The sequence below is a fragment of the Hypoxylon trugodes genome (genome assembly GCF_022578975.1).
Source record: "Hypoxylon trugodes strain CBS 135444 unplaced genomic scaffold F4822scaffold_10, whole genome shotgun sequence".
Taxonomy (NCBI): domain Eukaryota; kingdom Fungi; phylum Ascomycota; class Sordariomycetes; order Xylariales; family Hypoxylaceae; genus Hypoxylon; species Hypoxylon trugodes.
Window position 1 is genome coordinate 1,518,437 of NW_026250025.1, and position 25,401 is coordinate 1,543,837.

The following is a 25,401-nucleotide window of genomic DNA, read 5'->3' on the forward strand; positions in this document are numbered from 1 at the left end:
CTTCACCAGGTCGGTATCCAGCCGGGCAGGCCTAGATGGAATGTAATTGGCATGATGAGTGGATTAAGCGAGGGAGGGGAGGGGGTGAGAAAACGGCCGACACGGGCGCGCTTGATTGAAAGAAGGTGGCTTGCCGAGCTGTTCTGGAGTAGGATATCATGCTTTACGAAAGTACCCAGCGTTATGATAGTAAGTTATTAGTTAACCTGTTAGTCAATATCCTCCAAAGCTAACTAACTAATTGACTAGCTAGCCTGGCTTTGTATGTTTACATCCCCCATGCCCGTGCCACACCCCTCGGTGAGGCCATATGAGGTAGCAAGTTTAGGTAAAAATGCCAATACATGTGCCAATACTCTTGCGAGGAGGGTGTGAAATCCTAAGGGAGAACGAAACCGATCTCTCCAACGTAGGGCATATATAATCTTCCTATCTCTCCCTATCTTTTTCTTCACTTCTATCCCTTGTTTTGCGACAACCAACCTCATCGTTCTCGAGACGACATCTTAATCAACAATAGCACGGACTTAAACAGTCACTTGTTTACTTTCTGCTGCTAGGTCGACGCGTCAAAATGGCTCTCGATGAATACACCTACGTCTTCGTCATAGGCACTCTGTTTGCCATGCTCGATGCTTACAACAACGGTGCCAGTAAGTCATTAACCCTCTCTTGTCTAAGGCACATTATATACACACCTAAACATGATACTAACTGCTTATTTCAACAGACGATGTAGCGAATTCCTGGGCAACTTCGGTCTCATCGAGGTCCATCTCGTACCGACAAGCTATGGTCCTAGGCACGATATTCGAACTTCTAGGCGCGATAACAGTCGGTGCACGAACCGCCGAGACTATCAAAAACGGCATCATCCCCTACCAAGCTTTCAATGGTAACCCTGGTGTTCAGATGCTCGCATTTACATGCGCTTTGGCAGCTGCTTCGTCCTGGGTTATGTGGTGTACCCGACATTCCGCTCACGTATCTTCGACATACTCTCTTATATCCGCCGTCGCTGGTGTCGGTGTCGCGACCGTCGGCGCCTCACAAGTGGAGTGGGGTTGGAATAACGGTAAGGGTCTCGGCGCTATCTTCGCCGGTTTGGGAATGGCCCCTGTCATCGCCGGTGGTTTCGGCGCTGCCATTTTCATGCTCATCAAGCTCGTCGTTCATATCCGCAAGAACCCCGTTCCCTGGGCTGTCTACACATCGCCTTTCTTCTTCCTCATCGCCGCTACCATTTGCACCTTGTCTATTGTCTACAAGGGCTCTCCCAGTCTTAATCTGAATAAGAAGCCCGGTTGGTACGTCGCTGCCGTTACGGTAAGCTGCGGTGCCGGTGTCGCTATCCTATCTGCTATCTTCTTCGTGCCCTTCCTACAGGCCCGCATCATCAAGAAGGACAAATCCGTCAAATGGTGGATGTTCATCTACGGTCCCCTTCTTCTAAACCGTCCGGAACCCGAGTACTCCGAACGCGCCATCGTACCCAACTACGCCGTCATCCAAGAAGACGAAGAAGAACAAACCTCCACCAACTCCGAATCTCTCTCCGACACCATCCGCCCAGCCTCAAACCCCTCAGAAGAAAACGAGAAGAAGGCGGCTACCCTCGAAACCAAGACCTACAAAGAAATCGCCGCCGAAGGCGAGAGCCGTCTCCACGCCAAACTCATCCAAGGTCGCGGACCCATGGGCTGGGCCATGCGCACGCTCCGCGACAACCCGATGGGAGCCGGCGAAATCTACGAACTGCACAATATCCGCATCCTCCTAAAACGCATCCCGGCAATCGTAACATGTGGTCTACTCTACGGCGTCCACTACGACATCCACGCAGCACAAACCGGCATCGCAGGAACCCCCGAAGGGAAACGCATGCAGCGCGTATACGCGCACGCGGAGAAATACCCGAATGAAGTCGAACACACGTATTCCTTCGTACAGATCCTAACCGCGTGCACCGCGTCTTTCGCCCACGGGGCTAATGATATAGGAAACTCGGTTGGGCCTTGGGCTGTGGTGTACTCCGCGTGGAAGACGGAGAGTACGTCGGGATCTTCGCAGCCTGTTGAAGTATGGCAACTTGCGGTTCTGGCGCTTATGATTTCACTCGGCCTTTGCACGTATGGGTATAATATTATGAAGGTTATGGGGAATAAGATTACGTATCATTCGCCGAGCAGGGGGTGCTCGATGGAGATGGGTGCTGCGATTACGGTGCTGGTTTTCTCGCAGTACTCGTTGCCGGTCTCGACGTCCATGTGTATTACCGGTGCTACCGTGGGTGTGGGGTTGTGTAATGGCACGTTGAAGGCGGTTAATTTTCAGAGGGTGGGTTTGTTGTTGTTGTCGTGGATTATGACGATTCCGGTTGCTGGCACGTTGGGTGGTGTATTGATGGGTTTGTTTTTGAATGCGCCACATTTTAATCAATCGTGAGGAGTGGATTGATCTCTTGGGTGGGGTGGATAAATGAAACGAAACGAAACGAAACGAAAAGAAGAAAAGAAAAAAGACTCAGGCACTGACTCGACTTTGCGCACGGTCGCAAAGCGATGCGATGTGGTGTTTTGATATTGTACAGATACGCGATCATGTTGCTGTATGAGGGACGCATATTCTGGTAGATGGGTGTTGCATACCACATAGAACGACACGGGATACTGGATGGATGGACACATGGGTTGTGTCAGTCAATTAACGGTTCGAAAAGCAAAGGGGTGTTGTCGGGGTAGATCCTATTGAGGCATTTTACGATCTCGAATTATCTGATACCTAAGAATATCAATTGGAAACTTCAATATCTCTTGAACTTGACCGTGTGCGATGTTTGACGTTACGTGGAGATAGTTCGAGTTGGGGGTTCCGCAATAGGGGTGAGTTGTCTATTTAATCCAAGAACTTCAACCAATCCAACATGTTAACTGCCTAGGATAAAGATCTCGCGAAGAATTCAATTGAGTAGCGTTAGCTCATGTCAAACTTAGGACAGAAGTAATTTCAATTGAATTGGAATTCCATTCACCTATTCAAATCTTCAACCGCAGAGCAATTCACCAAGAACAGAAACAGTAGGTTCAACATAATTAATATCAACACCTGCAGTGAGGGACATGTGAAAAAAATAGACTATAATTGACACTTCTAATAGAAATCGAACCTAAACCTCTACTAAACTAGAATACAATATCTATATGAATGCCCTCTCATATCAGAAACCACCATCCAACCTCTTAGCCGCAAGACCAAGGCAGTAATAGGAACAAGCCTAACCCTCGGCCTCGGCTTCCTTTGTGGATTTTGACGGCTATCCAGCCTGTCGCCCCCAATGGCACGTCCCAGGACATGCTGGCGCTCCGTGTCGCCGCAGCTTTGCGTGCCGCCACGGCCGATCTGACTGACCCACCGGCAGGCCTCACCAACGGACTTGTGCTCTCGGATGATGTGGTTGCCCGCCTGAACGGACAATTGCGGGTGTGCGTTGCTAGATGGTGTAGTCGACTCTTGAGCTGGCTCTGGTTGGCAGGGTATGTGCGGGTTCCAGGGGACGTGAGCTACCAGTCGAACTCCAGCTTGGTCGGCTTGGTCCTTGACCATGTAATGGCCCTGGAATCGGTCGTCAATAACGATGGAGAGGCACGCCCGATCCCTAGACCAGTTTCGTCAAGGGAGAACCGAAGATTCCGGGAAGAATTAGAGGGCGAAATCCGGGTCACGCCAGAGCCTAGCATCGTTAGCTTCGTTGATGCCGAGTGAACTCGCTGAAACTGCCCTGAGTGACTGAGTCGCTAGAGATTGCAGCGGGTAGTGTATCCTCGACTTGGACTGAGTGCACTCGGGCTTGTGTTGAATCTGTCGACCTGCCTTCTGGATTGTGGTGCTCAACCTGCTTTCGTGCTATTGAAATTGGATATACTTCTAAGCCCGGTATATTTCCAGTACCAGTACCAGTAATGAATAGCTACCATGGGTATTGCGACAGGAGCAGTCCTGGTTGCAGTGAGAAATGCGATCATTGGCGACTTGATTCGTATTGCTGTATAGTTTGCCGGTGAAGAATAAAGATGTTACAAAAGAGAAGGATCTAAAAGAGCATGGGCAAAGTTGGAGCAATACTTGTGGCTTCCCGTAGTTGCTGAGGACCCAGTGTTGGATGACTGATATATGAACAGTAGCGGACGCAGAGCTCCTGTAAGCCCATTTCCACCCCCAAGGGTCCACCTGGTCTTTGTTGTACGACGAGTCGGGTCGATTCTAACTAGGTCGTCGAAGATCAGGCTACTAGGAGGGGCCAAGAGGAGGCGTAGAGGGTGGAGAGGGTGGGGAGGTTCTCCTTCAATCTCATTGCCCCGGGCAAGAGACTCACGCAAGGCTAATAAGGGTTGCTGTGACGTTGCAACACAGATGACAGGGTTGTTGACTATATGCATGTGGGTAGGATTGAGTTGGGTCTGGGTGGGCTACTCTTTCTCTAGGGTCGTCTTGGTGATAAGGTAGGTTGGGTGCAGTTAGAGGTAAGTAAAGAAAGTGGTGACGAGACTTGGAGCTGTTGGGGTTGTTGGCTGGCTGAAGGCGAGTGCTTGGCCTGCTAAGGGTAGGTGCTCGGTTATCAAAGACAGTGAAGCGAGTGAACCCGGCTTGGTGATGGCGCAGTCGACAATGAATAAGCTGGTTCCAATGCGGGAGCAATCGAAAGAGAGAGAGTTCGATTAAGTAAAGGAGTGACCAGGCATGAGCGTGCTCGCTCCATGATCGGGGTGTTAGTGCTCGCCTCCCATGAAGCAGGTACAGAAGATGCGCGGGTCCCGTGATCGATAGATGGAAGTGAAACCTGTCTCATGGGCATCTCAATCGAAGGCGTATAGACAAGAGATGAGAGGATACCTAGGGTGGTAGTGGGAGCTGTCGCTGTTCAGGGCTGGATGAGTGTTCAGAAGACCATGAGTAGTTGGAACAGAGAAGTTATCGTTAGTTTGGATACCAGACATATTGATTCGGAGAAGAATGATGAGAGAAGTTGAGTGAAGATATTAAGAGGAATTAAGAGGGTGATGAGAGGTGAAGATGTTGGGTGGAAAGGTGGGAGAGAAATCTGGGATTTCCGCGGGCTTTTATAGCTACAGGATGGAATAACCGTCGGACCATCCGAGGAAGCATCAATGTCGTAATAGATCGCGCAGCGTCACGCGAAAGTTCTTTCATATTTGGCGAGAAGGTCTCGTGGACCTGATGCTCCTGTTTCAACTATGGGGTGGCTTCCCAAAGGGTTGACAGACGCTGCGTCTTACGGGGTATCTTCAGCATCTGCCTAGATGTATATGTAGGTGAAAAGTTAACTTTATATTCGAAAAACGGCACTTAGGAGTTCGTAATTGCACTTACAGTACCGTGATATCTACAAGGGACGATCTGGTCGACTCTGGACACTTACCTGGACATGTGTTCATTCATGGCTAGTAACAATGAATCCAACAGCTAAAGAGCGCATATCAAAGGGGTAAATAAGCTATAATCTCTGGAGAAGTCACAATATCATAACAGGTACCGTTTAGAGATAATCGATTCAGATACAAAGGTATAAAAAACGTAATATATTCCGTAAAAAACGTCATATACCTCATATTACTCACAAAATAAGCGCAAATCTTAATAGATATCGCGCCATATATGTACGTAAGTTCACTCAGATGTAGAAGTCGCGAATGAGGGCACAATGTGAAGATATATTAACTCGCCAGACACACCCATGGACGCTACTGCTCTGTTTGACGGGATCTGCCATCGTGACTCGATAGTAGCGTGATATAACGTTTGAACTTTGGCGTCTAATTTTCGGTTATTCGGCTCCTGTCTGCCTTGGAAATAGGTGCCGAAATCCGTTGCCTACATGTATGTGGTTGTTGTACTCGCCATACAAGGAAAACTGATATGGAAGCAGCAAAGACCTCTCAAAGAAGTGTGATAGAGGCAGGCATGAGCTAGACGCAAGGCGATAACAGGGCGAAAAATATTAGGACGGTAATGACCTATCACAGACTTGGGTGGTGAAGCTATGTTAACTCAGCATGAATGGTACCTGGATTCTTAAGTGGACAAAAAATTCAGGTACCCACTGATGGGGCCATAGCTGTGCCTACCTTAGCGTAATTGTAGTATTTTCAGCTGAGATCCCATAATTTCGTGCTATACCCAATATTCTCGTCCTAGGAGTGGGTGGTTGGTGCTGAGCCACTCCCTCGACACCTTCACTTCTCACAACAACAACAGCGCCCCCACACTTCTTAAACAATTTTTAAATGGTATATATGCATTGTATTGATCATCGAGAACATTTGCGCAATTCTCAATATTTTTTTTTAATTTAATTCACCATGCGTCTCTTGAACGCGCATACCCTAAAGCTGGTTGAATTTGCTGGTCGTGATGTTCCTGAATACGCCATATTATCCCATACTTGGGGGCAAGAAGAGGTGACCTTCGAGGATTTATCTACGGGCGCGGGAGGAATAGATATCCGTAATAAGCTTGGATATGCCAAAATCGAAGGATGTCGGAGACAGACGTTGGAAGGCCGATACGAATGGTTCTGGGTCGATACATGCTGCATTAATAAATCTAGTAGCGCCGAGCTGTCGGAAGCACTCAATTCGATGTATACTTGGTATCATAGGGCTGCTGTCTGTTATGCGTATATTTCCGATGTTGCTGGTTCCCCAGAAGACGATGAGGTTCTTGGATCGAGAGACTTAGCTTTTCGACAAAGCCGTTGGTTCACGAGAGGATGGACGTTGCAAGAGCTTTTAGCTCCAAGGCTGATATTCTTTTACGATGCTTCGTGGACCTTTATTGATGATCGACTAGGCTTGTCCAATATTATTAGCGACATAACTGGTATTGGCATTGATTGCATTCGGGACCCTCACATCCATACACCGAGCGCAAGTACAGCTTTGAAGTTATCTTGGGCGTCGCGATGGGAAACACTACGGGAAGAAGATATGGCATATTGTTTAATGGGTTTGCTGGGGGTGAACATGCCGCTTTTGTATGGCGAAGGCGGTGTTAGAGCTTTCCAAAGGCTCCAGAGTGAAATTATGAAGGATCATTACGACCACACCATTTTAGCTTGGGGATTGAAGACGAGAAGGACCCCTCTGCGATACTGGTTCGGACACATGCCACTGTTAGCTTCGTCGCCAGCATTTTTTAGTGGTTGGGATGCGCTCGTTGAGCCCATACCACCCGAAAGTACGCACTACGTCGCGACAAATCTGGGATTGCTGATCCAACTCCCAATAACATTCCTCGACACCCAAGAAGAAATCGCGTTAGGACTCCTCGAATGTTGCGGTAAATCGGGTGGAAAGCGTGTCGCCTTGCCGCTGACCGTTAAAAGCCGACCCAATGCTGCACCACTTGGAACAAGATGCCGTGGCATCTCCCCCTTCATGGTTCCCCAAGAACTTACTGCGTGCTCGACGACAAGACTTACCACCCTTTACCTCCGCAATGCTGAAATTAACGAGACATCCAACTCAAATTTCCACGATACCATTGATTGGCGTCGTCTCGACGAGAAAGGTTACAAGCTTGCCGATTACTTCCCACCCAACAAATTCCACCCGGCATACCCCTACTGTGGATTCTTTTCCAGTGGCGATAACGTCGACCTCCTCCTACGATTCCGACATAATTCCCTCGCCGATTTGCTCCTCCTATACTGCCGCGACGCGATCGGTCTTCCTAAAGATAGCTCGGTGCGAATATTTAGAGGCTACGCCGTCCTAGCTACCACCTCTTCCAATCCTAGTCATCCAGTTACGTCCTGGGAACTTCTCTTGCGACCAGACTTCCATAACATCGATTTTGAGCAGCTCAAGACGTCTTTCCAATGGAATTCCACCATTAGCGTTGCTCTAAACAATACCGACAAGATCCACGACTCTTCCAACCATATTCTTTCCCCTCCATCATCAAAGAACAATCTCCAATTCGTCTTAAAAAGAGTTCCCGGCGAAGAAGGCGCAAGCATTCTGTTGGTAGACTCCGTTGTACCCTAAGCGAGCGAGTTACGAGTAAAACCGGATTCCTGTACGACATGAGGGGTTGGCAGGTGCGACGATATTCACCCTTTATGCACAATAGCATCGTGAATCTACCTTTGATTGGTTATTGAGTGTCTATTTACACTTAAGCATTAAGGACCATTAGTGGCTGCGTTGTTAGTAATTGACGAACAGCAAGAGCTCAGAACACATAACGCTTTGCTTCATCGCACCTCCCATCACGGGTTATGTTACACAGGTGTTGTATCCTTGAAGACTTACCTAGGTCTCTTAACTCCTCCGCATCGCACTTGCGTCCTATTTCGCCTTTGGTCAAACTCCTCGTCATTGGCTATATGCGCCTTTAGCTAGGAGTCCGATCAATTACGCGAATGGTAGGGATGGGATAATTGTCTCTCTCCGCATCGACGCACAACTCACGGTGCAAAATGACAACTCGAAGCCTGGCGACTGAACTTATCAATACCCAAATAAGCAACCCGCCTATATACACCATATCCAACACCGCTCAAACCACTGCGACTACGCAGCATCACATCAAACCCCCAGTACCTGGAAGCTATTAATCAAAGGCGTAGCATTCGCCTGTGTGATACGCAAACGTATCTGACTCGTCTCAACCGGCTCATCCAACGTATCAATCCTTTTATACCCCAACGATGTACCCCTGACAAGCGTCTTATAATCACCATCCACAAGCCCATCGATCACATACCCACCGATTCGCTGGCCTAAGGCGATATGCTCCTGCGTAATAAACGCATCAACAGTATGATTACCCCCAAGGTCAATCTCAATCGAACCAGTAGTTTCCTCGTCGGTAATTGCCCAGTACGTAGTGAAATTGCCATCGAGTACGTTACCCGGTCCAAAAAATGTGGAGTTATCATCGCGAATGCTGCTTGCGTTTACCTCGAGACCTGGAGTGAGGAGTGTGCGGTTGAGGAATGCGTCCCGTTGGGCTTTGAATTGGAGAAGAATATCTACGTCGCTTTTGACGATTTGACCCGTGGTATCGGGTGGGACGTCAAGGAGTAGATTTACGCTTCGCCCTACAGATTGTAGGTACATGTCCATCAATGTGCTGGCGGACTTGGGTCTCTCGGTAGCGTGGTAGAACCACCCATTCCGTATCCGCGCGTCTGCTTCCGCTGGTGTCCAGTATGTGCCATCCCGCACACCAGTCTGCAACTCGTCACCGGAGTAATGCTCCTGATCTTGGGTTCGGGAAATGGAGTGCCAGTTCGTGGCTACCGTCACCCCATCCTCGTTTCCTACCCATCGTGCATCCACACCTTGGTGGCCCCACATAATGGCACTTGGTTGGTGTTCACGGATGATGTTGCGGAAGTTGGTCCAATTGAAGGTCTGCACGGTATTAGACCCGCTATTTCCGTCAAGCCATAACTCAGATAGCTCAATGGGTGTGCTATCTTCGTATTTCATGGTGACTAGCTCCGTCAATTGTTTGGCGTAGAATTCGTTGTAATCTCCGGGGCTGTTATCTCCGAAGATTTGTGGCTCATCATATAATGTGTCGGCCAATTTCGCCTTGGGCATGGCAGGGTCGCGGTGTATGTCCCATGGAGATAAGTAGATGCCGAATTTGATACCATATTTCTTCGCGGAAGCAGCTGCTAGTTTCACCACGTCGGCACTGAGGCCTTGGGCGGTGCGGTTTTTCGCCCAAGCTCCATTGCCAATTTTGTATGTGGTAGTGTTGGTGTCCCACAACGCCATTCCATCATGGTGTTTCGCAGTCAGAATCATAGCCGCCATACCGGCATCAGCGAAAGATTTGGCCCATTGGTCGGTGTCCAGCGCCGCTGGCTTGAACACATCAGGAGTGCTCTGACTACGTCCCCATTCTTCACCCGTAAATGTATTGGGACCAAAATGAACGAATGCATAGTATTCTAGGCGATGCCATTCAAGCTGCTCAGCAGACGGAGTCTGTAGATAAGCAGCAGGCGGATCTTGCCCACAAACCGTCGTCGCGAACCAATACACAGCAGCGATAAGCAGCACCGCCCATCTTTGACCTGACGAAGATCTCATCCTTGTCGAGATCGCCATTACAATCTATAGAGTACGGTGAAAGTACGTTGCGTATGTATGTTGCGGCTGTAGTGTATGCTTGGCGAAAAGAAAGCCTCAACATTATTTTAGGACCATGTTTTAACTAACAGAAAAAACGCTATCAGTTGTGCTATTTCGGTTATGTAGCATTCTGATATATTTTCCCGGCTTTTCTTTCCCGTATCGGGCGGGGACTCTGGCTTCGATGTTGCTGCTGTGCACCATGACTGGCGGAAGTTCGCCTGATATCCGCCGTATTCCATTTTGGGAAACTGCCTAGAATGTGAATGTTACTAGAAGACGCTTAAACAGTTCTCGGAGTATTAAAGCTTTAGGAGTTAAAGATAAAATATTAGTATTATTGGATATTAGTAACTGAAGAAGCTAGTCTTTTGCTTATAAGTTACAAGATCGAATCCCGCCACCGGAAGGGTGACTGAGGGATAATAATTGCAATGACAAAACAATAAGTTCACCTCGTCAATTGTCGCAACCTGATAGAAAGGATGGAATATTATAACCATAACTACCTAGGTAGCCACAAGGCATTGTCGAATATCTCGATAGCATATAGGGGAATATACTATGAAATATCTAAGTCTCGCACTAAAAATGAAGGCATTCGATTTGATTCAGTAATAAATAGTACGAAGGTTATTAACAATTGTTAGAGGGAGACCAATTTGTAAGCAGCACTAATACAAACGAAAATTCGGTGGCGGGGCATCGCAATTCGCATGCCGAAATCTTACACCATATCACGTGATGACGTCATCCTCTAGGATCGTGCCATCGGCGTTTGGAGCTCGTCCGACCTGAACCGACCTGAACGAACCTTCGTTGACTAAACAACGGCAAATCACATTTTATCTCAATCTTCGAAAGAAAATATCCGGGATCTTGAGTCTTTTCTTTCTCTACCACTCAATTGATTCTCTATACACATCCATTTCTTCCACCCAATCCTCTTATTCCTCTTTACCACATGAAAATGTTTGCCAGATCTGCATTCCGCGCGGCCCAGCCGTTGAAGCGGGTAAGTTACATCACGCAATCTCTTCCCGGAGCTCCGAGCTCTGCCTTGAGCTCTCGGAGCTTCATCCCATCATAGCTTCTACTCAATTGAATTCAATTGGATGCTAACAAGTGCACTCTACGCTCTAGAACCTTATCTCCCGTAGCTACGCTACCGAACCCGCCAAGGGCGGATCCTCCAACACCCTCCTCTACACCCTCGGCGCTGTAGGCGTAGCGGGCGCCGGTTACTACTTCTTCGCATCGCCCTCGGCGAAGGATTCGGTCGCAGCTAAGGCTAAGGAGGCAGCCAGCGGCCCACCAAAGAAGGCTTTCACGGGCGGCGACCAAGGCTTCATTTCTCTGTTGTTGAAGGATGTCCAAATTATCAACCACAACACTAAGAAGTTCATCTTCCATCTACCCGAGGATGACCAGGTGTCGGGTATGGCAGTCGCCAGCGCGCTCCTAACTAAATACCAATACGAGGGACAAAAGCCCGTTGTGCGACCGTACACTCCTACAAGTGACGAGGGTAAGCTCTTTCCATATAGGCGGGGTGAAGGCACGGTGGACTCTAGCTAATATGCGACCTATATAGATACCAAGGGCTTCATTGAGCTCGTAGTCAAGAAATACCCCAATGGCCCCATGTCGACACATCTCCACGACATGGTTCCGGGCCAGCGCCTCGACTTCAAGGGCCCTCTCCCGAAATACCCGTGGACAGCCAACAAGCACGACCACATTGCGCTAATCGCCGGTGGTACGGGTATCACGCCCATGTACCAGCTTGCCCGCGCCATCTTCAAGAACCCAGATGACAAGACTAAGGTTACGCTAGTCTTTGGTAACGTCTCTGAAGAGGACATCCTGTTGAAGCGCGAGTTCGAGGACCTCGAGAATACGTACCCCAACCGCTTCCGAGCTTTCTACGTCCTCGATTCCCCGCCCAAGGAGTGGACTGGCGCCAAGGGCTACATCACCAAGGACCTTCTCAAGACAGTCCTCCCCGAGCCCAAAAACGAAAACATCAAGGTCTTCGTCTGCGGTCCCCCGGGTCTGTACAAGGCCATCTCTGGCACCAAAGTCAGCCCGACGGACCAGGGAGAGCTCTCCGGTATCCTTAAGGAGTTGGGATACTCCAAGGACCAGGTTTACAAGTTCTAAGTTTTGCCTTGCCTAAAGCACACGAAAGAGCAAGATTGGGCGAGAGCGCGGTTATAGACTAACTGGTGTCGGCGCGAGAGGCGTCGGCTTTGCTTTTTCGTTCTCGCTTGTATCCGCTGCAGCGAGTTGATCTGGTTGATTAGGTATCTAGACTCTTGCGTGGAATAGATGGGGAATTGCCCCTTAGCAACTCGCATTACCTGTACTTTGTAGCTTGATCCTGTGTAGCTTAACACTACACGGGTTTGATTACCGAAAGACTCTTCACGACATCTGTTTCTCCATTGGCGCCATTGATGATGTTTGCTCGTTCTTGTGTTCTCCGCGGAGGTTCATCGTGTCAAGACACGCCCCCGTTTACGATGATGTTATTTGCTAATCTGATCTATTGACTAATGCTCATCAAATACAGGATATCGTCAGCCTCGCTCTCCCCGATGAGGTGATTCAGGATAATTCGGCATCGTCATCCCCTCTTTAACGTGCTCGCCAAGATTCCGCATTTAAATTGACACCGGCCAGGCCATAACCGCCCGCCCCCTTTCTCTCCACGTGAAATCGCCAACCTCGCTTTCGGTCTGAATCTCCCAAGACAGTAACTAGCTCGCCAGCAATATCGCGGGAGCAAAACCCGGTCGGTGAGCCTCTCAACGATTGCGCAATCTGATAGATGACGAGTCTCGCGACGAGAATAGCAACATCAAGGCTGACCGACCGGGTAACTATATCGCTCGCCTCTTCATATCGATGTGTAAGACTACGACATGACGCTAGAGCACAGCATATCGAACAAACCTTCTAGACCTGACTCTAGAAGCCTTTCCATCTAGAATGACAGCAATTCCATTAGTAACAGAATTGCTAGCACGCGTCAGCCCAATATAGTTCCTGGCCCCCGGATATATCCTTGCATTGAAGAATCACACCAGAAGGATGCTGGAAACGACGTTAAGCTTGCCTGTCAATTTAACTTGCTTTCCTACTCCTGAATTCTAAGCACAGGAATGCTCACGATGTATTTACTCTTACGTACAGGATGGAACTAAGCACGGGATCGAGACCGACCCAAACCTGACCGGACCGAACGAACGAAACGTCTCGGCTGCAGAAACTGTATCGCGACCGTTGACACACACATATACTAAGACGGGAGCACCCGCCGTCGGACTAACTCAAAGTAACAAATGAATAGGAATGCCCCTTAATACGCGGTACATGTAAGGTTTAAGCCCACGCACGCAATGGCAGACAGCGCGCCATTGACAATTTTCCGGGATATGAAAGATGGGGGATGTGAGATAGAGTCGTAGTCGTAGGTACGTCTATATGCCAGTATGCCTGTAAACACTACACTGCACTTGAATGCTCCCCTGAGGCAACACCTTCTTCATCGCGAAATACCGGAACGTGTTAAGCTAGGTAGGTAGGTAGGCGCGTCGAGCGTCTATTTCCCAGACCGAGCCAAGTACATAGGAAGACATTGGGGAGTGAAAAGCGAATAACGCGCACTCAATATATGCCGTGAAACCAGCAGCCGCGCTCTGCACACACCTTGACTTTAATATATTTACATACTCGCTCGCTCTCGCTTCTGCTTCCCTAATAACAGGGGCTTTCTGAGTCAGATAGCGCAAATGAAGCAAGAAAAGTCCCCTTTCCCACCGAAACATGGACATATAGATTGACACATGTTTGCGGCAGGTAATCAAGTAGGCACATCCACGGTACAGGTATGAAGGCAGCAAGTTAGTAGGCAAGTAATTGGACTGCCAGATCGAAAAACACAACCCACCAACCGGCTAAACTCACACTCCCCAGAACTCGCTCGCGCGGCGCCGACATGTGGCCGACAGAAAAAAAAACTTATACAGACAGACGAGCGTACATATTAATTAACAATACCTACATTGCAGGAGTTGGTGCTGGGCCGCGATTCCATATATACATGTTGGCCTTCGGTAGCTTACTACGTACTTACATGAGCGAGATACATTTCTTGGCATCGGGCGATTCACTGCAGTATCCACGTGCGACGATGCGGAAAGGGAAGAAAGGAGAGTGGAGGAAAAGGGGCAGCTGGGCGATGTCGGTACGCTTATTGGTGGAAGTGGGATGTTACACAATGATTGGCGACATCAGCCTGCCGATTGACGAAATGACTGGTTCTCTTTTGTTTTCTTTTCATTTTCCACGGATACCTACCAATATACGTACCCAAAAAAGAGAAGAAAAAAAAATGATAAGTCGAACGTGAGCGTGTAGATCCGGGGAATTTCTATCCCCTCTTCTGCCCCCACCCCTTTTCCTGTCTAGGTACCAGGCTAGGCTCAGACAACCCGCAACCAATCCTTCGACCCAGGTGGATCTGGGATCTGGGAAACGGGACTGGGGAAAGAAATGGACTGCGGGAGCGAACGAATGAACGCATGAGAGGGTGAGTGAGATAGGGTCGTATTGGGGAGCATTTATCCAGCCGCGGAATCGGTTCGGATGGTTAAGCGAGAGGCGCCATGACCACTAGAAGGGAATTCTTTTTCTTCTTTTTGTCCTTTTTTTTTTCTTTTAGTACCGAGGTATTTTTTTGCTTTTTATTCTCGCTTTTTCGCGGGTATACAGAAGTGCTGAGTCAAGGCCGGAGTATCAAATCCGCTCTTCAGGTCGGAGTTCGGAAGCCCTTGGTCTGTTTTCTTAGAGGAACAAAAAGAACACATAAATGCCCAGCCTTCCATCATTCAAACAGGGCAAATAATGCGATTGGAAGAAGATGGCGATGCGAACTCGGTTTTGAGGTCGTCTTGCATTATGATAGATACGGTAGCAATCCGGCGTCCAACGGTAACCTCCGAATGTTGTAGACAGTCGCAGTTGGGTTAATTGGATACTATCGCTGACTCAGTTTTGTTAGTTGCGCCACGGACTCGGGATTCGGAGCGCTACGTGATAAGCTTAAAAGATACACGAATAAAAGTCCGGCACGGTATAGCGCTATGATTAGTGACTTGCCCAGGTACTAAAGTTACTTGCCTACAGAAGTAAACGAACGAACGCAGGAACCAACACACTATACCTTATCTTTTGCTCGGGATATTCCAACCACCACATGCCCAAAGCCATGCAATGCAAAAGCGTATCGTAGAAGAAGTTCGAACACTAAAGGCATTGTTAAGGACCAATGACGTTGTCGCAAGCATAATTCTAAGAAAGCCCAAGCACCTAGAATCTGGAGACGTCACCAGCCCAATGCTAAAAAGAACTTACCTATCAAGGCAAGAAAACGATCAAACTAACCAATTACGATCCCCTTCCAGATCCCTCGAATCCGGGGTCACGAGACAAAATACCGCTTCTTTTCTTTTTCCCGCGATTTTATTGGTGCTTCTTTGAAGTCTTGAGCTGGCATGACGTCAGCATTTCCTAGGTACGCGGAGCTAAGTATCCGCCCACAACAGTGTACATCGTCATCGTATAAAGTCATCGAGGCATTAACGTGACTTTAATGGGGTTGTTTCGTTATACCTGATGTTGTTTTTTTCTAAATTTTATAATAAGACTACCATAATATAATAAACTAAAATCCCGAGTTTCTATCTAATAATTTCTACAATTCTGTGATGAGCTCATCACCGCCAAGAACCCAATCCTTAAAATTAACACACACACAAAAATGGAGGGTGAAAAGCACCAACCCAATCCCCAACGGCAACGCCAACCAGGCGCCAGTCCACCACGCACACTCAAAGAGCGACTCTTCCACACGCTACCAAACTACACCGGGCCATACAGCGTAGGAATGCTAGAAATCGAAGTCCCCGTCCGCGAACCGCGGCCCTTCTCACGCATAAAGCGTAACCACATCCACGCATTACGTATGGATACGGTGTTATTCGCTATATACTACCCCTGCGATGCATCCTCAACAACCCTCCAGGGACAGAAGCCGTCGAAAGCCACGTGGTTACCTCGGCCGCGCGCGTTAACTAGCAAGGGGTACGCCAAATTCTTTAATGTCCCGCATTTGCCTGTAACGGCGTATATTGCCGCTACCACCATGTTCACCAAGCTTCCGGCCTTCCGGAACGCCAGACTCACCGAGTCCCGCGTCCACACGGGTCCTTCGCCTCATCCAGCGCAAAGCCAAGACACTGTCACAAATAACGAAGAAGAAAAACCCAAGTTCCCTGTTATCATCTTCAGCCATGGATTAGGCGGCTCGCGGACTTGTTATAGCGCGGTGTGCGGGGAATTAGCCAGCAACGGGTTCATCGTGGTGGCCATGGAACACCGCGATGGTAGTGGTGCTAGGTCGTATGTAAATATACCGCCTGGTGTATCGCCAACGGTTGAACAGGGGATCGATGAGTCGGGTGGGAATCGGCATTACAAGGTTGATTACATATTCCCTTTAGACAACGCGCAGGATACTTCACCGCATAACGCGCGTGGCGTAGATACTGAACTCAGACATGGGCAGATTGAGATGCGCATGGCTGAGATCGAGGAGGCGTATTATGTGTTACAGTTGCTTAATAATGGGCAAGGTGATTTGATATATAAGAATAACCAGAGGAAGAAAGGAAACGCTGGGTCGAGTTCTAAGGGGTTGGAAGGCATCGATTGGTCTGATTGGGAGGATAGACTTTTATTACGAAATGTCACAGTAATGGGGCATTCTTTTGGCGGAGCAACGACGGTTGAGGTTGTTCGTCAAAACGATCGGTTCCCCTACATTGGCCAAGGTATCTTACTCGATGCGTGGGGGCAAGCGACACCGAAAGCAGGCGAGGTAACTCACCAATCATTAAGCAAGCCTCTCTTGGCCATCAACTCTGAAGCATTTATGCATTGGCCTGAGAATTTCCAGAGATTAAGTGACATCGCTAGGGAGGCTAGAGACGGAGGTGCCCTCTGTTGGATGATGACTATCAAAGGGTCCACCCATTTATCTCAAACTGACTTCGCAATATTGTATCCTCATTGGATGTCACTGTTGATGAAAACAATGGTTAATCCGAGACGAGCAGTTTACCTAACTGTGAATTCTTCCTTGGAGTTCTTGAATAGAGCACTACCCCCTGAGTATACGACTGGAAATTGCTGGGTTGATGAAGGGATCCTGCAGACGAAATTGCTTCTTGCGAAAGAGTTGCCTCATATGCATCGACCTGATGATAAGTGGATGGCTTCTCGTCTCAGGATACCTAACGAGCTATGGCTCCGAATTACCAGATGGTTCCGGCGAACACCTAAAACAGCGATGGTGGCGACTGATATAAATGGGAAACCATTGGTGGGGTTGATGAGCTTCGAGCTTGGAAGTGAAGTTTGGATGCATCTCAGTCCACACCAAGATGAGTTGATAACATCCGATATGGCTGAGTCAGAAGCCACTTAGAAAAGAAAGGAGGAGGCAAATGGTCTTTTATTTTTGCATGTTTTAGCGAATGGTTGCTCTTTGGCGTTCACGGAATGGGAAAATCATGTCGGATGATTCGGAGATACCCTTCAACGAGAATCTACTGTACATACATAAGTGATCAATACCAAGAAATAGTCTGCATATTGGTTAAAATCTGCGACTAATATTAGTGACAACACCCAGTAAAGGGCCCGAATTCAAGTGCTAAGGTACGCTGTGTCAAGTAGCGGCCGAAGTAGAACCAATACATCTGTCGTGGTCGTTACACAATGTGCCCACGACTGCAGATGGAGTACGATACATACTACATAAGCGTGCAGATTTGGCGTCAAATAGCCGCTCTCGCCTTGAGAATGGACAGGGATAATGCCGACTGCAGCTTGGGAAGCCAAGACACCAGGAGCAGAAATACGAGCTGAGGCTCCCAGCAATAAAGGGAACTAACGATACAACTAAGTACTTCGGTAGCGCCTCAAAAAATGCAGCTCGAATCCAGTGCAGGAATGCAGGATTTATTGAAAATTTCTCCTGTCATCCGGCGAGGCGTACTAGCTATCGAAAAAACTCGACGGGCTTTGAGAATTAGGCTCTGAAATTGCCCCTTCGTAGCCGACTATACAAGCTCGAAATCCTTCGGAATGGCGTCAGATCTCGCTTAGATGTTAGTTAACGCGATGTAATGGATCTCGGAGGAAGTAATGTCTTCGCGAGGTACAAATCATTTGCCGTTCTAGAACGAGATCTTCTAATGTTTGCATCGCAATTAAAAGCATCAGGGGCATTTGAGACCCTGTAAATAAATAGAGTAGCAACTCATGTGGACTGCTTGCGCGTCGTCAACTGGGGGAGAGAGAGCTGATGGTTCACGCATCTTGCTGTCGGCTTCTAGGCGTGCCCAGATTCAGAGTCCCGGGACTGTTGCCATCTCGTGGTTGCATTGCGTGAAAGGGCATATGTAGGGCAAAATTGACAAGCGTGGCGAAATGCGGAGTTGGAGGGCAGCTGGATGGTCAGAGGAATAGTCGGATGCTAAGTATCCTAGGTAGCGAATGTAGCGAATCGAGCGAATCGAACTGGCATAGGGGCGCTAAACGGCTATACCGGCTAAAGATGATATAACGCTGTTCCGATGAGATGGATTCGTAGTGCAGCATCGTAAAGAATGATTTTTTTTTTTCTTCGACGACGCGTTCGAATTAGGGGAGTTCTCTTGGCACTTCCGGCTGAATATAATTATTTCGTCCATTATTACTAATAGTAGAAAAGCCTCGTCGATCATGGCCTGAAATGTGAATAGCGAGTAAATGGCCCCTCTTTCAATGTCCAGGCTGAACGTGGAGGCTCAACGGCAGTGTGCTTCGTTGCAAGATGAGGATGAGTAAGAGGATCAAGTAAGGAATCCGATTTCCGAGGAGCTAGAGAGATACTTAGATAATTAACGAAAAGATCTAACAAGATTGCTGAAGTAAGGAGTCTACGGAAAAGCGGTGTTGAATACGAGTTATCATATTTCATTATTGCCCTTCCCACAAAAAGATCGTATTGAGAAAAAAGATGGTGGGCAGATGTATTTTGTTGCATTTGAAATAGGTAGGAGATAAGTGACTTTTTACAGGCGGGATGCGCTAACTGCCCTATAGCTAATTGACTTCCACGCTAACGTTTACATCTGAGCGCTGATGCCACTATGGGCAGTTTCTACCTTCAATGTTGTAGCACAACCTACCACTATCCGATACTATGTACTTCCAAGTACTTAATCTCTTCATACTCCATACAAGTGTCGTATGAAAGTATCTAGCCGGTACTTATTTTAACTGCAGCTGCTTACATCATGACCTACATATTTAGTGGTGGCAGTGGAGATTATTAAGATGCAACTTGCCGTGAAGGACAGATGCATTATGTACATTTCAACGGTATACCCGGTTCTACCTAATTGATATATTCCACTTATGTCTACCTAGGTATTTATTGGTAAATATCTAGTTTCCTAGAACATGGGTCTCTCCTTTTTTACGTCGTAAGTGCCTCGTCATCGGTAAAACGCAGTGCAGATTTCCCTCCGATGCAGCATGTAAGTAAATAGCGACATGATATTTTAAGATCTGCATACAGCAAGGTACGGAGGAAGATGTATGTGTATACTTCACTCGACGCTAAGAGAATTAAAGTAGTGGATGTTTAGATCTGGCGGATTGTGTTGGCAACCTTAGTAAATGGGGGGCAGGGCAGGCTATGCTATCCCTGTCATTCCGGCCCGTACCTGTACCTAAACCGACTTTATTTCTGTTTTTGGCATCAATTGCAGTCCACTTACGATTTTAAGTTCCCTACCGGTGGTGTATCTAGCTGTCCAATTGACTGAACTGACTAGGAGGTATTGATTAACAAGTAGAAAACTAAGATTAATCGAATGGTTTAAGCTCCGACAGGCCGTCAGCTAGTCCCTATTCCCCCATCTCGTGTCGATCGTAGGGCCACGATGCTCCCTGTTTCTTTTTTGTATTCGGTTGGTAACCCGCATACAATGTCTCTCTACGGGGCGTGCGTGAATGGAAAAAAGGCACCTAATGTAGGTAGAAAACAAACGCCTCTTCATTCTCGTCACATTTTGCCAATTATTTGTTCCTCTCTTGTTTTTTTTTTCTTCCTTCCTTTCCTCTTTACCTAGTTCATACATACACCTCAACAGCCAAGTCGATTAGTTTCTTGTTTCTGTCGTTCGTTTTCCAGGGAGTTTGCTCCACGTACTATTCGTTGAATGTTTAATACATGACAATATTGTCGTATCTATCAAACTACATACATACATCTCTAATTTGATCCCGATCTGACCCATCAACTCTGAACCCCCCCCACGACGCTTGCAAGAAAAAGGAACAGTGCATCATCCCTCTCGTTAAAGCCAAAACCACCAAGCTTTATGTTCGTGATACTCAAGACCACCTACCTAATGTCTACCTTTACCATCTTCGTCCCAACGACTTGCCTACTGCACGTCTAGCCCTACTACCTGGTAAGCAAGATCAGGATCAGACAAATCAAATAAGGCGGACAAATTCGCCCCTTGCTAATTTAGTTACTACCAGTCAAGCAAGTCCCGGACCCCAGACAGAAACCCGGCTATACGGACATACGCATCTGGAAAAGCCAAGACAAGCGGGATATATTCAACTATTTTCTTCCCACCCTACCTACCACGCCGATTTCTTTGCCGCTTCCGGGCCTTCTATCAATTAAGAGAGGGCCCGACCAGAAATAGAACCATCCAGTTGGCTTATTCTCTTACCAAACGTGCTGCATCGAGACCCACGGCGACCCGGGCCTTTTTCCCAGTGCCCGCACATTCCCCAATTCCCTCTCAATCTATACCTGGGAGCCGAATTACTAGCCCAAAAATAATTATCGAGATTACCTCGCTACGGGCCAGTTTGACGCGTAATCCTCAATATGACAAAAGTACAGAGTTCAGAGCCAGGCCTGCCATCCAGATCGGATAGCTTCCTGCGCATGCTGGAGCTGGAGAAAAGGTACAAGGTATGTGCAATTCTCGGCATGCAACCCTCCTTTTGATCCATTTTCAGACACACTATTTCCCCTTTTTCCCTTCTGCCCCTCCGCATTCCGACGCACCATTAATACGCCGCCTACTCACGTCTTATAGATGCAACGCATCCATGGTCATGACCCCGCGACGATCACCTCGCCAAGTACAAGTTCACCCTCCGCCCAGCCAAATAGACCGTTTAAGGCTCGGCGTGCGAGCGGACATCCTCCGCTTTCACACCAAACCCAGATAATGAAAGCCGTGCGGCGGAGCTCTGCCCTACCTTCGCTCTCAATATCTATACCGCCTTCACCAACCGAGGGCCCTGTCGCCGGAGCGAATGGACTTCCCGGGGACGTACCATCGAAAAAGGAGGAACGCACCAAGACGGTGACATTTTCGGACCCCGAGGAGGAAGACGACGGCGATTCTTCCGATCAATCCTCCATATGTCAATCGCCTAGTTGGGAGCAGTACGGTCGCAAGAAAAAGAAGAAGCCTAAGAAGCGGGACTCCGAGCAGGGTTCAAAAAGTAAGGAGGACAAACCCACGAACACCCTAAAGAAAAAAGGGAACAGATTGAGCAAGGTTCCGCCACCGGGCGTAGAGTCATTAGTGACGGCGGACCGAGCGCAATCAGCCCCTGAGTTAGATCTCTATCTTAAATCTAACGCTGCGCACCTAGACCACTCAGATCCGAATTTACCGGGCGCGATGGCCAATCCGAAGCTTGATTCTAAGCCGAAGGGCAGAGGCTTCCTATCAGGTTTTAGATTACAGCACGGAAATGTCGCGGCCGTACAGAAAATTATCGAAAGCCAGCGAGTGAGCAACGATGGCAACCCACCTCATCCTTCTATTGCTGGGGTAGAACCCAGTTTCGTTAACCCCCGGAAGCCTCCTTCAATTCGGTCAGGTGCATCGAATTCAACTCGATCTATTTCTTCGCTAGATCAGCTACCACCAAGTGCCCGGCATTCGTCTAGTTCAAGCCATGGACGCTCTCAATCACTCCTCACGTCTACCTTGAATAAGCTAAAGGGACCGTCTTACTTGTATTACCGACCCGGCGAGGGTCCCGAAGGTATCCAATTTCAGCGTCCCAGCAGCTCTCACGACCAGGATATGACATCTGGCTGGCTGAGCGATCAACCAGCACAACAGGCAAGACGACCTGCAGAAAAACGTCCGGAACGTGTCAAGGAGCCTCCCGCACCGCCCCACGAATCTACTCAACCACTTCCCGATTTTACGTTCCCGTCGAAACCTAAACGAGTCACTAGCCACCCCGCGCCCGACGTTGCTACTCGTCACGCTCGAGACCACACCCACCGGGAAGAAGCAAGAGACATAAATAGTGGGTATGAATCCGCGGAGCCCACTTCGTTCCGCAATCGTCGCACTCAGATGTCACCCCCACGTGCGCCAAGCCGTGAGCCGGTCATTGAAAAGGAGAGACAACCCCGACCGGAACGTGTGCACCGAGCTCCGAGGCAACCTATTGAATATTCAGAGGTCGACGAAAACCGCCCACAAAAGGCTAGGCAGCCTGAACGGGAGGTTCAGCAGATTCAACACCAGCAACGTGTTCCTCGCCAAGTCAATGGTTACGTGCAACCACACGTAGAATCCTGGGCGGAATCCAACCATGAACCCGAACACATCCCTTCTAACCACTACCACATTTCGGACTTTGATGGCGAGAGGCCCGACCAATCCGATGCTAGCCTTAGCCGGGATGAAGACGATAAGGTCTCAATCGGCACCCATGCGTCAACCATTCGACCAGGGTCCCGAAGACAAGGCCATGGATCGCCTCTGACTGATGGAAGGAAACACGTGACATTCCCATCCGGTGCAGACAATATAGGGAGAGCCGTTACATCTGATGAGGAAGCAGAGCCAAGACCTCCAAAACCGTTGAAGTCATCGAAGCCGCAAAATCCGGAGCAATTTGACGAGGTAGAGGAGATTATACCAATTCGAAAACCTGCGCGGTCGGAGAGATCAGGCGATTACTTTTCATTCATTAGTCAAGCATACGCACCTCCTACTCTTGAATTGCGGTCGCCCATGGTAGAAGGCAAATTCCCGTCTCCACGAATTGATGAAGAACCGGAGGAAGATGATGATTTGGATCACATACTAAGACATATTCCGGTTAGAAGCCAAGTTCATGAGATAGCCACTCCATCCGAAAGCTCAAATCACACTGTGGCATCGAACTCTAGCGCTGCAAGCAGAATCGCAAGACAAAAGCCGGCTAAGAACTCGCCCTCTCTATCATCTCATTATTCCGATAGCGATGTGCCCGCTCTTGAACGCCTAGGAATATCGCCGAAAGCCGCGAGGATTCTTGCAGGGGTCGAGACATCAAGTACCTCCACGTCGCAATCAAATACAAATCCAAGCCGAACCAATTCCGAGAGATCCTTATCTTCCACAGGCGACGATACCCCTCCATCTCCAGCCTCAGCGCCAACACCGGATAGTTCTCGGCCACAGTCGCACAAGGAACTTGCACTTCGTGCAGATACGGGTAACAACGTAGTAAGATCGAATATTGATGACGAAGAGAAGACTCCACGAGGAAACTATCGAGCCCCGATCGTGGAGGCGCCCGTAAAACACGTCTCGCGATCTGCTAGTAGGGACCAGAAAATTCAGGATGATAATTGGAGTCGAACCGCACTACCGATCGACCTTGACGCTCATTCCATCGCCGCACCCAAGACCAATGGCTTACCCTCAAGCCCTCCATTGGTTGCATCCCCCACCTCAGTCAACTTTACGGAAGACATTAAGGGAAGTCTTAGTGAGGAGGAACTTGCGAACAGGACCCCGTACCCACATTCCATCCCACCTAGGGCTCAATCTGCTCTCGATATCCATTCGACGAGCTTTTTACCCGATCTAAAGCAACAAAATCCGTACCCGAAAAAGACCAAGGGCGGTGCGTCATCGATCAGCTTGCCTAGTTCACCCCCAGTTGAATTAGTTGATGGAGCTCCACGAAAGTCTGCATTAAGGACATCACGCAAGAACAGTTCCAACAGCGAAGAATCATCGGCCTTGGTCACTGGGGCCGCTTACCTCCAAGAGGCCAGGAAAGCTGTGCCAATTCCGCCTGTTTCTTCATCCCGAGCGCTGCGACCACACTACGCGCACAAGAACTCGTCGAACAGTATTAAGAGCGTCGTTGGGCCCGAAGGTCGTGCGGATCCACTAGCTAAGATGCTAGTGGAGTGCTGTAACTGCAAGTTCTTCCACGACATGCCTTCTAGAGTATATGAATGCATGGCGAAGCCCGATTCCCTTGTCGAGGATAAACTTCTCGGTGTTTCGGCTACGATCACTACAATGGTCAAGTGCCCATGGTGTGCTCACGGCATGACGACACAGTGTTGCTCAGGCTTTGCCGCCGTTGTCTATCTGAAGGAAAAGCTACACGGAAAGTGAAAGTGAAAACTAAAAAGGAGGTAGGATGTTGGGTAAGGATCCAAAGAAACGTTTTTGGTTGAGTAGTTGTTACGGAAGAGAACGAGACCCAAGCCGCTCCTTCACCTTTACATCTGGGGAAGACGACCAATCGTCTGCTTATTTTATCTCTTTTGTTGCCGAGTGAGCAGTTTTGGTATGCATAATCTGCATTGCATATTTTTTGAGCTTGAGGCATCCGTCATATGTTGCGTTATGTTTGGATTAATTGAAATTGAAACCAAACCTCGATGTGAGGTAGTTGAGAGATTAAAAATATTGGTGGTCTAATTTTTTCTAGCGCTAGAAAACGAATGATATCCTCCTCCCTTGACTTGATTATTACTTAGGCATAAGACTTGATAGGAGTACGAGCGTGAGGTATGAGGTAATTATTTGATGGGAGGAGATGAGAGGAGGATGAGCGTGTATACTAGATGAAGTTGAAGTTGAAATTAAAAGGAAAAGTACATGGGTCTATGAGAATATGAATATGAGCATCAATGGGATATTTTTAATGTCAGCTGAGTCCGTTCGTTTTGTGGTGTGACACTATTCCGGGGTAGTGGGTCGGTGCTATGTGGGATTGTTGGTGTAACTGTGTTAGATGGATGTTACGCTAG

General features: G+C 48.4%; 8 protein-coding genes across 8 annotated transcripts; 7 read left to right on the forward strand and 1 right to left on the reverse strand.

Annotated features, from left to right (window-relative positions):
- Positions 1-574: 574 nt before the first annotated feature.
- F4822DRAFT_438769 (putative sodium/phosphate symporter) lies at positions 575-2,445 on the forward strand (the record flags this gene model as incomplete). The annotated part of the gene is made up of 2 exons (XM_051462559.1): positions 575-653; positions 731-2,445. 2 exons carry the CDS (start codon positions 575-577, stop codon positions 2,443-2,445), a joined length of 1,794 nt encoding a protein of 597 aa, XP_051309916.1.
- A 667-nt stretch (positions 2,446-3,112) lies between these two features.
- F4822DRAFT_62473 (uncharacterized protein) lies at positions 3,113-3,918 on the forward strand. Its single transcript, XM_051463753.1, has one exon. It carries the CDS (start codon positions 3,352-3,354, stop codon positions 3,760-3,762), a length of 411 nt encoding a protein of 136 aa, XP_051309917.1. The 5' UTR covers positions 3,113-3,351; the 3' UTR covers positions 3,763-3,918.
- A 2,361-nt stretch (positions 3,919-6,279) lies between these two features.
- On the forward strand, positions 6,280-8,338 carry F4822DRAFT_62554 (HET-domain-containing protein). Its single transcript, XM_051463754.1, has one exon. The coding sequence runs from the start codon at positions 6,378-6,380 to the stop codon at positions 8,064-8,066; it is 1,689 nt and encodes a 562-aa protein (XP_051309918.1). The 5' UTR covers positions 6,280-6,377; the 3' UTR covers positions 8,067-8,338.
- A 271-nt stretch (positions 8,339-8,609) lies between these two features.
- Positions 8,610-10,130, reverse strand: F4822DRAFT_438771 (carbohydrate-binding module family 32 protein; the record flags this gene model as incomplete). The annotated part of the gene is made up of 1 exon (XM_051462560.1): positions 8,610-10,130. The coding sequence occupies one exon, from the start codon at positions 10,128-10,130 to the stop codon at positions 8,610-8,612; it is 1,521 nt and encodes a 506-aa protein (XP_051309919.1).
- Positions 10,131-10,907: 777 nt separating this feature from the next.
- Positions 10,908-12,607, forward strand: F4822DRAFT_418874 (ferredoxin reductase-like protein). Its single transcript, XM_051459564.1, has 3 exons — positions 10,908-11,187; positions 11,316-11,700; positions 11,767-12,607. Exons 1-3 carry the CDS (start codon positions 11,137-11,139, stop codon positions 12,333-12,335), a joined length of 1,005 nt encoding a protein of 334 aa, XP_051309920.1. The 5' UTR covers positions 10,908-11,136; the 3' UTR covers positions 12,336-12,607.
- Positions 12,608-14,717: 2,110 nt separating this feature from the next.
- Positions 14,718-15,321, forward strand: F4822DRAFT_62566 (uncharacterized protein). The gene has a single exon (XM_051463755.1). The coding sequence runs from the start codon at positions 14,846-14,848 to the stop codon at positions 15,188-15,190; it is 345 nt and encodes a 114-aa protein (XP_051309921.1). The 5' UTR covers positions 14,718-14,845; the 3' UTR covers positions 15,191-15,321.
- A 538-nt stretch (positions 15,322-15,859) lies between these two features.
- F4822DRAFT_62575 (platelet-activating factor acetylhydrolase) lies at positions 15,860-18,377 on the forward strand. The gene has a single exon (XM_051463756.1). The coding sequence runs from the start codon at positions 16,000-16,002 to the stop codon at positions 17,725-17,727; it is 1,728 nt and encodes a 575-aa protein (XP_051309922.1). The 5' UTR covers positions 15,860-15,999; the 3' UTR covers positions 17,728-18,377.
- A 2,827-nt stretch (positions 18,378-21,204) lies between these two features.
- F4822DRAFT_434090 (uncharacterized protein) lies at positions 21,205-24,760 on the forward strand (the record flags this gene model as incomplete). Its single annotated transcript, XM_051461944.1, has 2 exons — positions 21,205-21,291; positions 21,419-24,760. The coding sequence occupies 2 exons, from the start codon at positions 21,205-21,207 to the stop codon at positions 24,758-24,760; spliced, it is 3,429 nt and encodes a 1,142-aa protein (XP_051309923.1).
- Between the last annotated feature and the right edge of the window lie 641 nt (positions 24,761-25,401).

Bases quoted from the DNA above. Each gene is read 5' to 3' on its own strand.
- F4822DRAFT_418874 (XM_051459564.1), top strand. From the start codon at position 11,137: ATGAAAATGTTTGCCAGATCTGCATTCCGCGCGGCCCAGCCGTTGAAG. The intron at 11,188-11,315 runs GTAAGTTACATC...TCTACGCTCTAG, and splicing joins CGGCCCAGCCGTTGAAGCGG to AACCTTATCTCCCGTAGCTA. The intron at 11,701-11,766 runs GTAAGCTCTTTC...CGACCTATATAG, and splicing joins CACTCCTACAAGTGACGAGG to ATACCAAGGGCTTCATTGAG.
- F4822DRAFT_62566 (XM_051463755.1), top strand. From the start codon at position 14,846: ATGACCACTAGAAGGGAATTCTTTTTCTTCTTTTTGTCCTTTTTTTTT.
- F4822DRAFT_62554 (XM_051463754.1), top strand. From the start codon at position 6,378: ATGCGTCTCTTGAACGCGCATACCCTAAAGCTGGTTGAATTTGCTGGT.
- F4822DRAFT_62473 (XM_051463753.1), top strand. From the start codon at position 3,352: ATGCTGGCGCTCCGTGTCGCCGCAGCTTTGCGTGCCGCCACGGCCGAT.
- F4822DRAFT_62575 (XM_051463756.1), top strand. From the start codon at position 16,000: ATGGAGGGTGAAAAGCACCAACCCAATCCCCAACGGCAACGCCAACCA.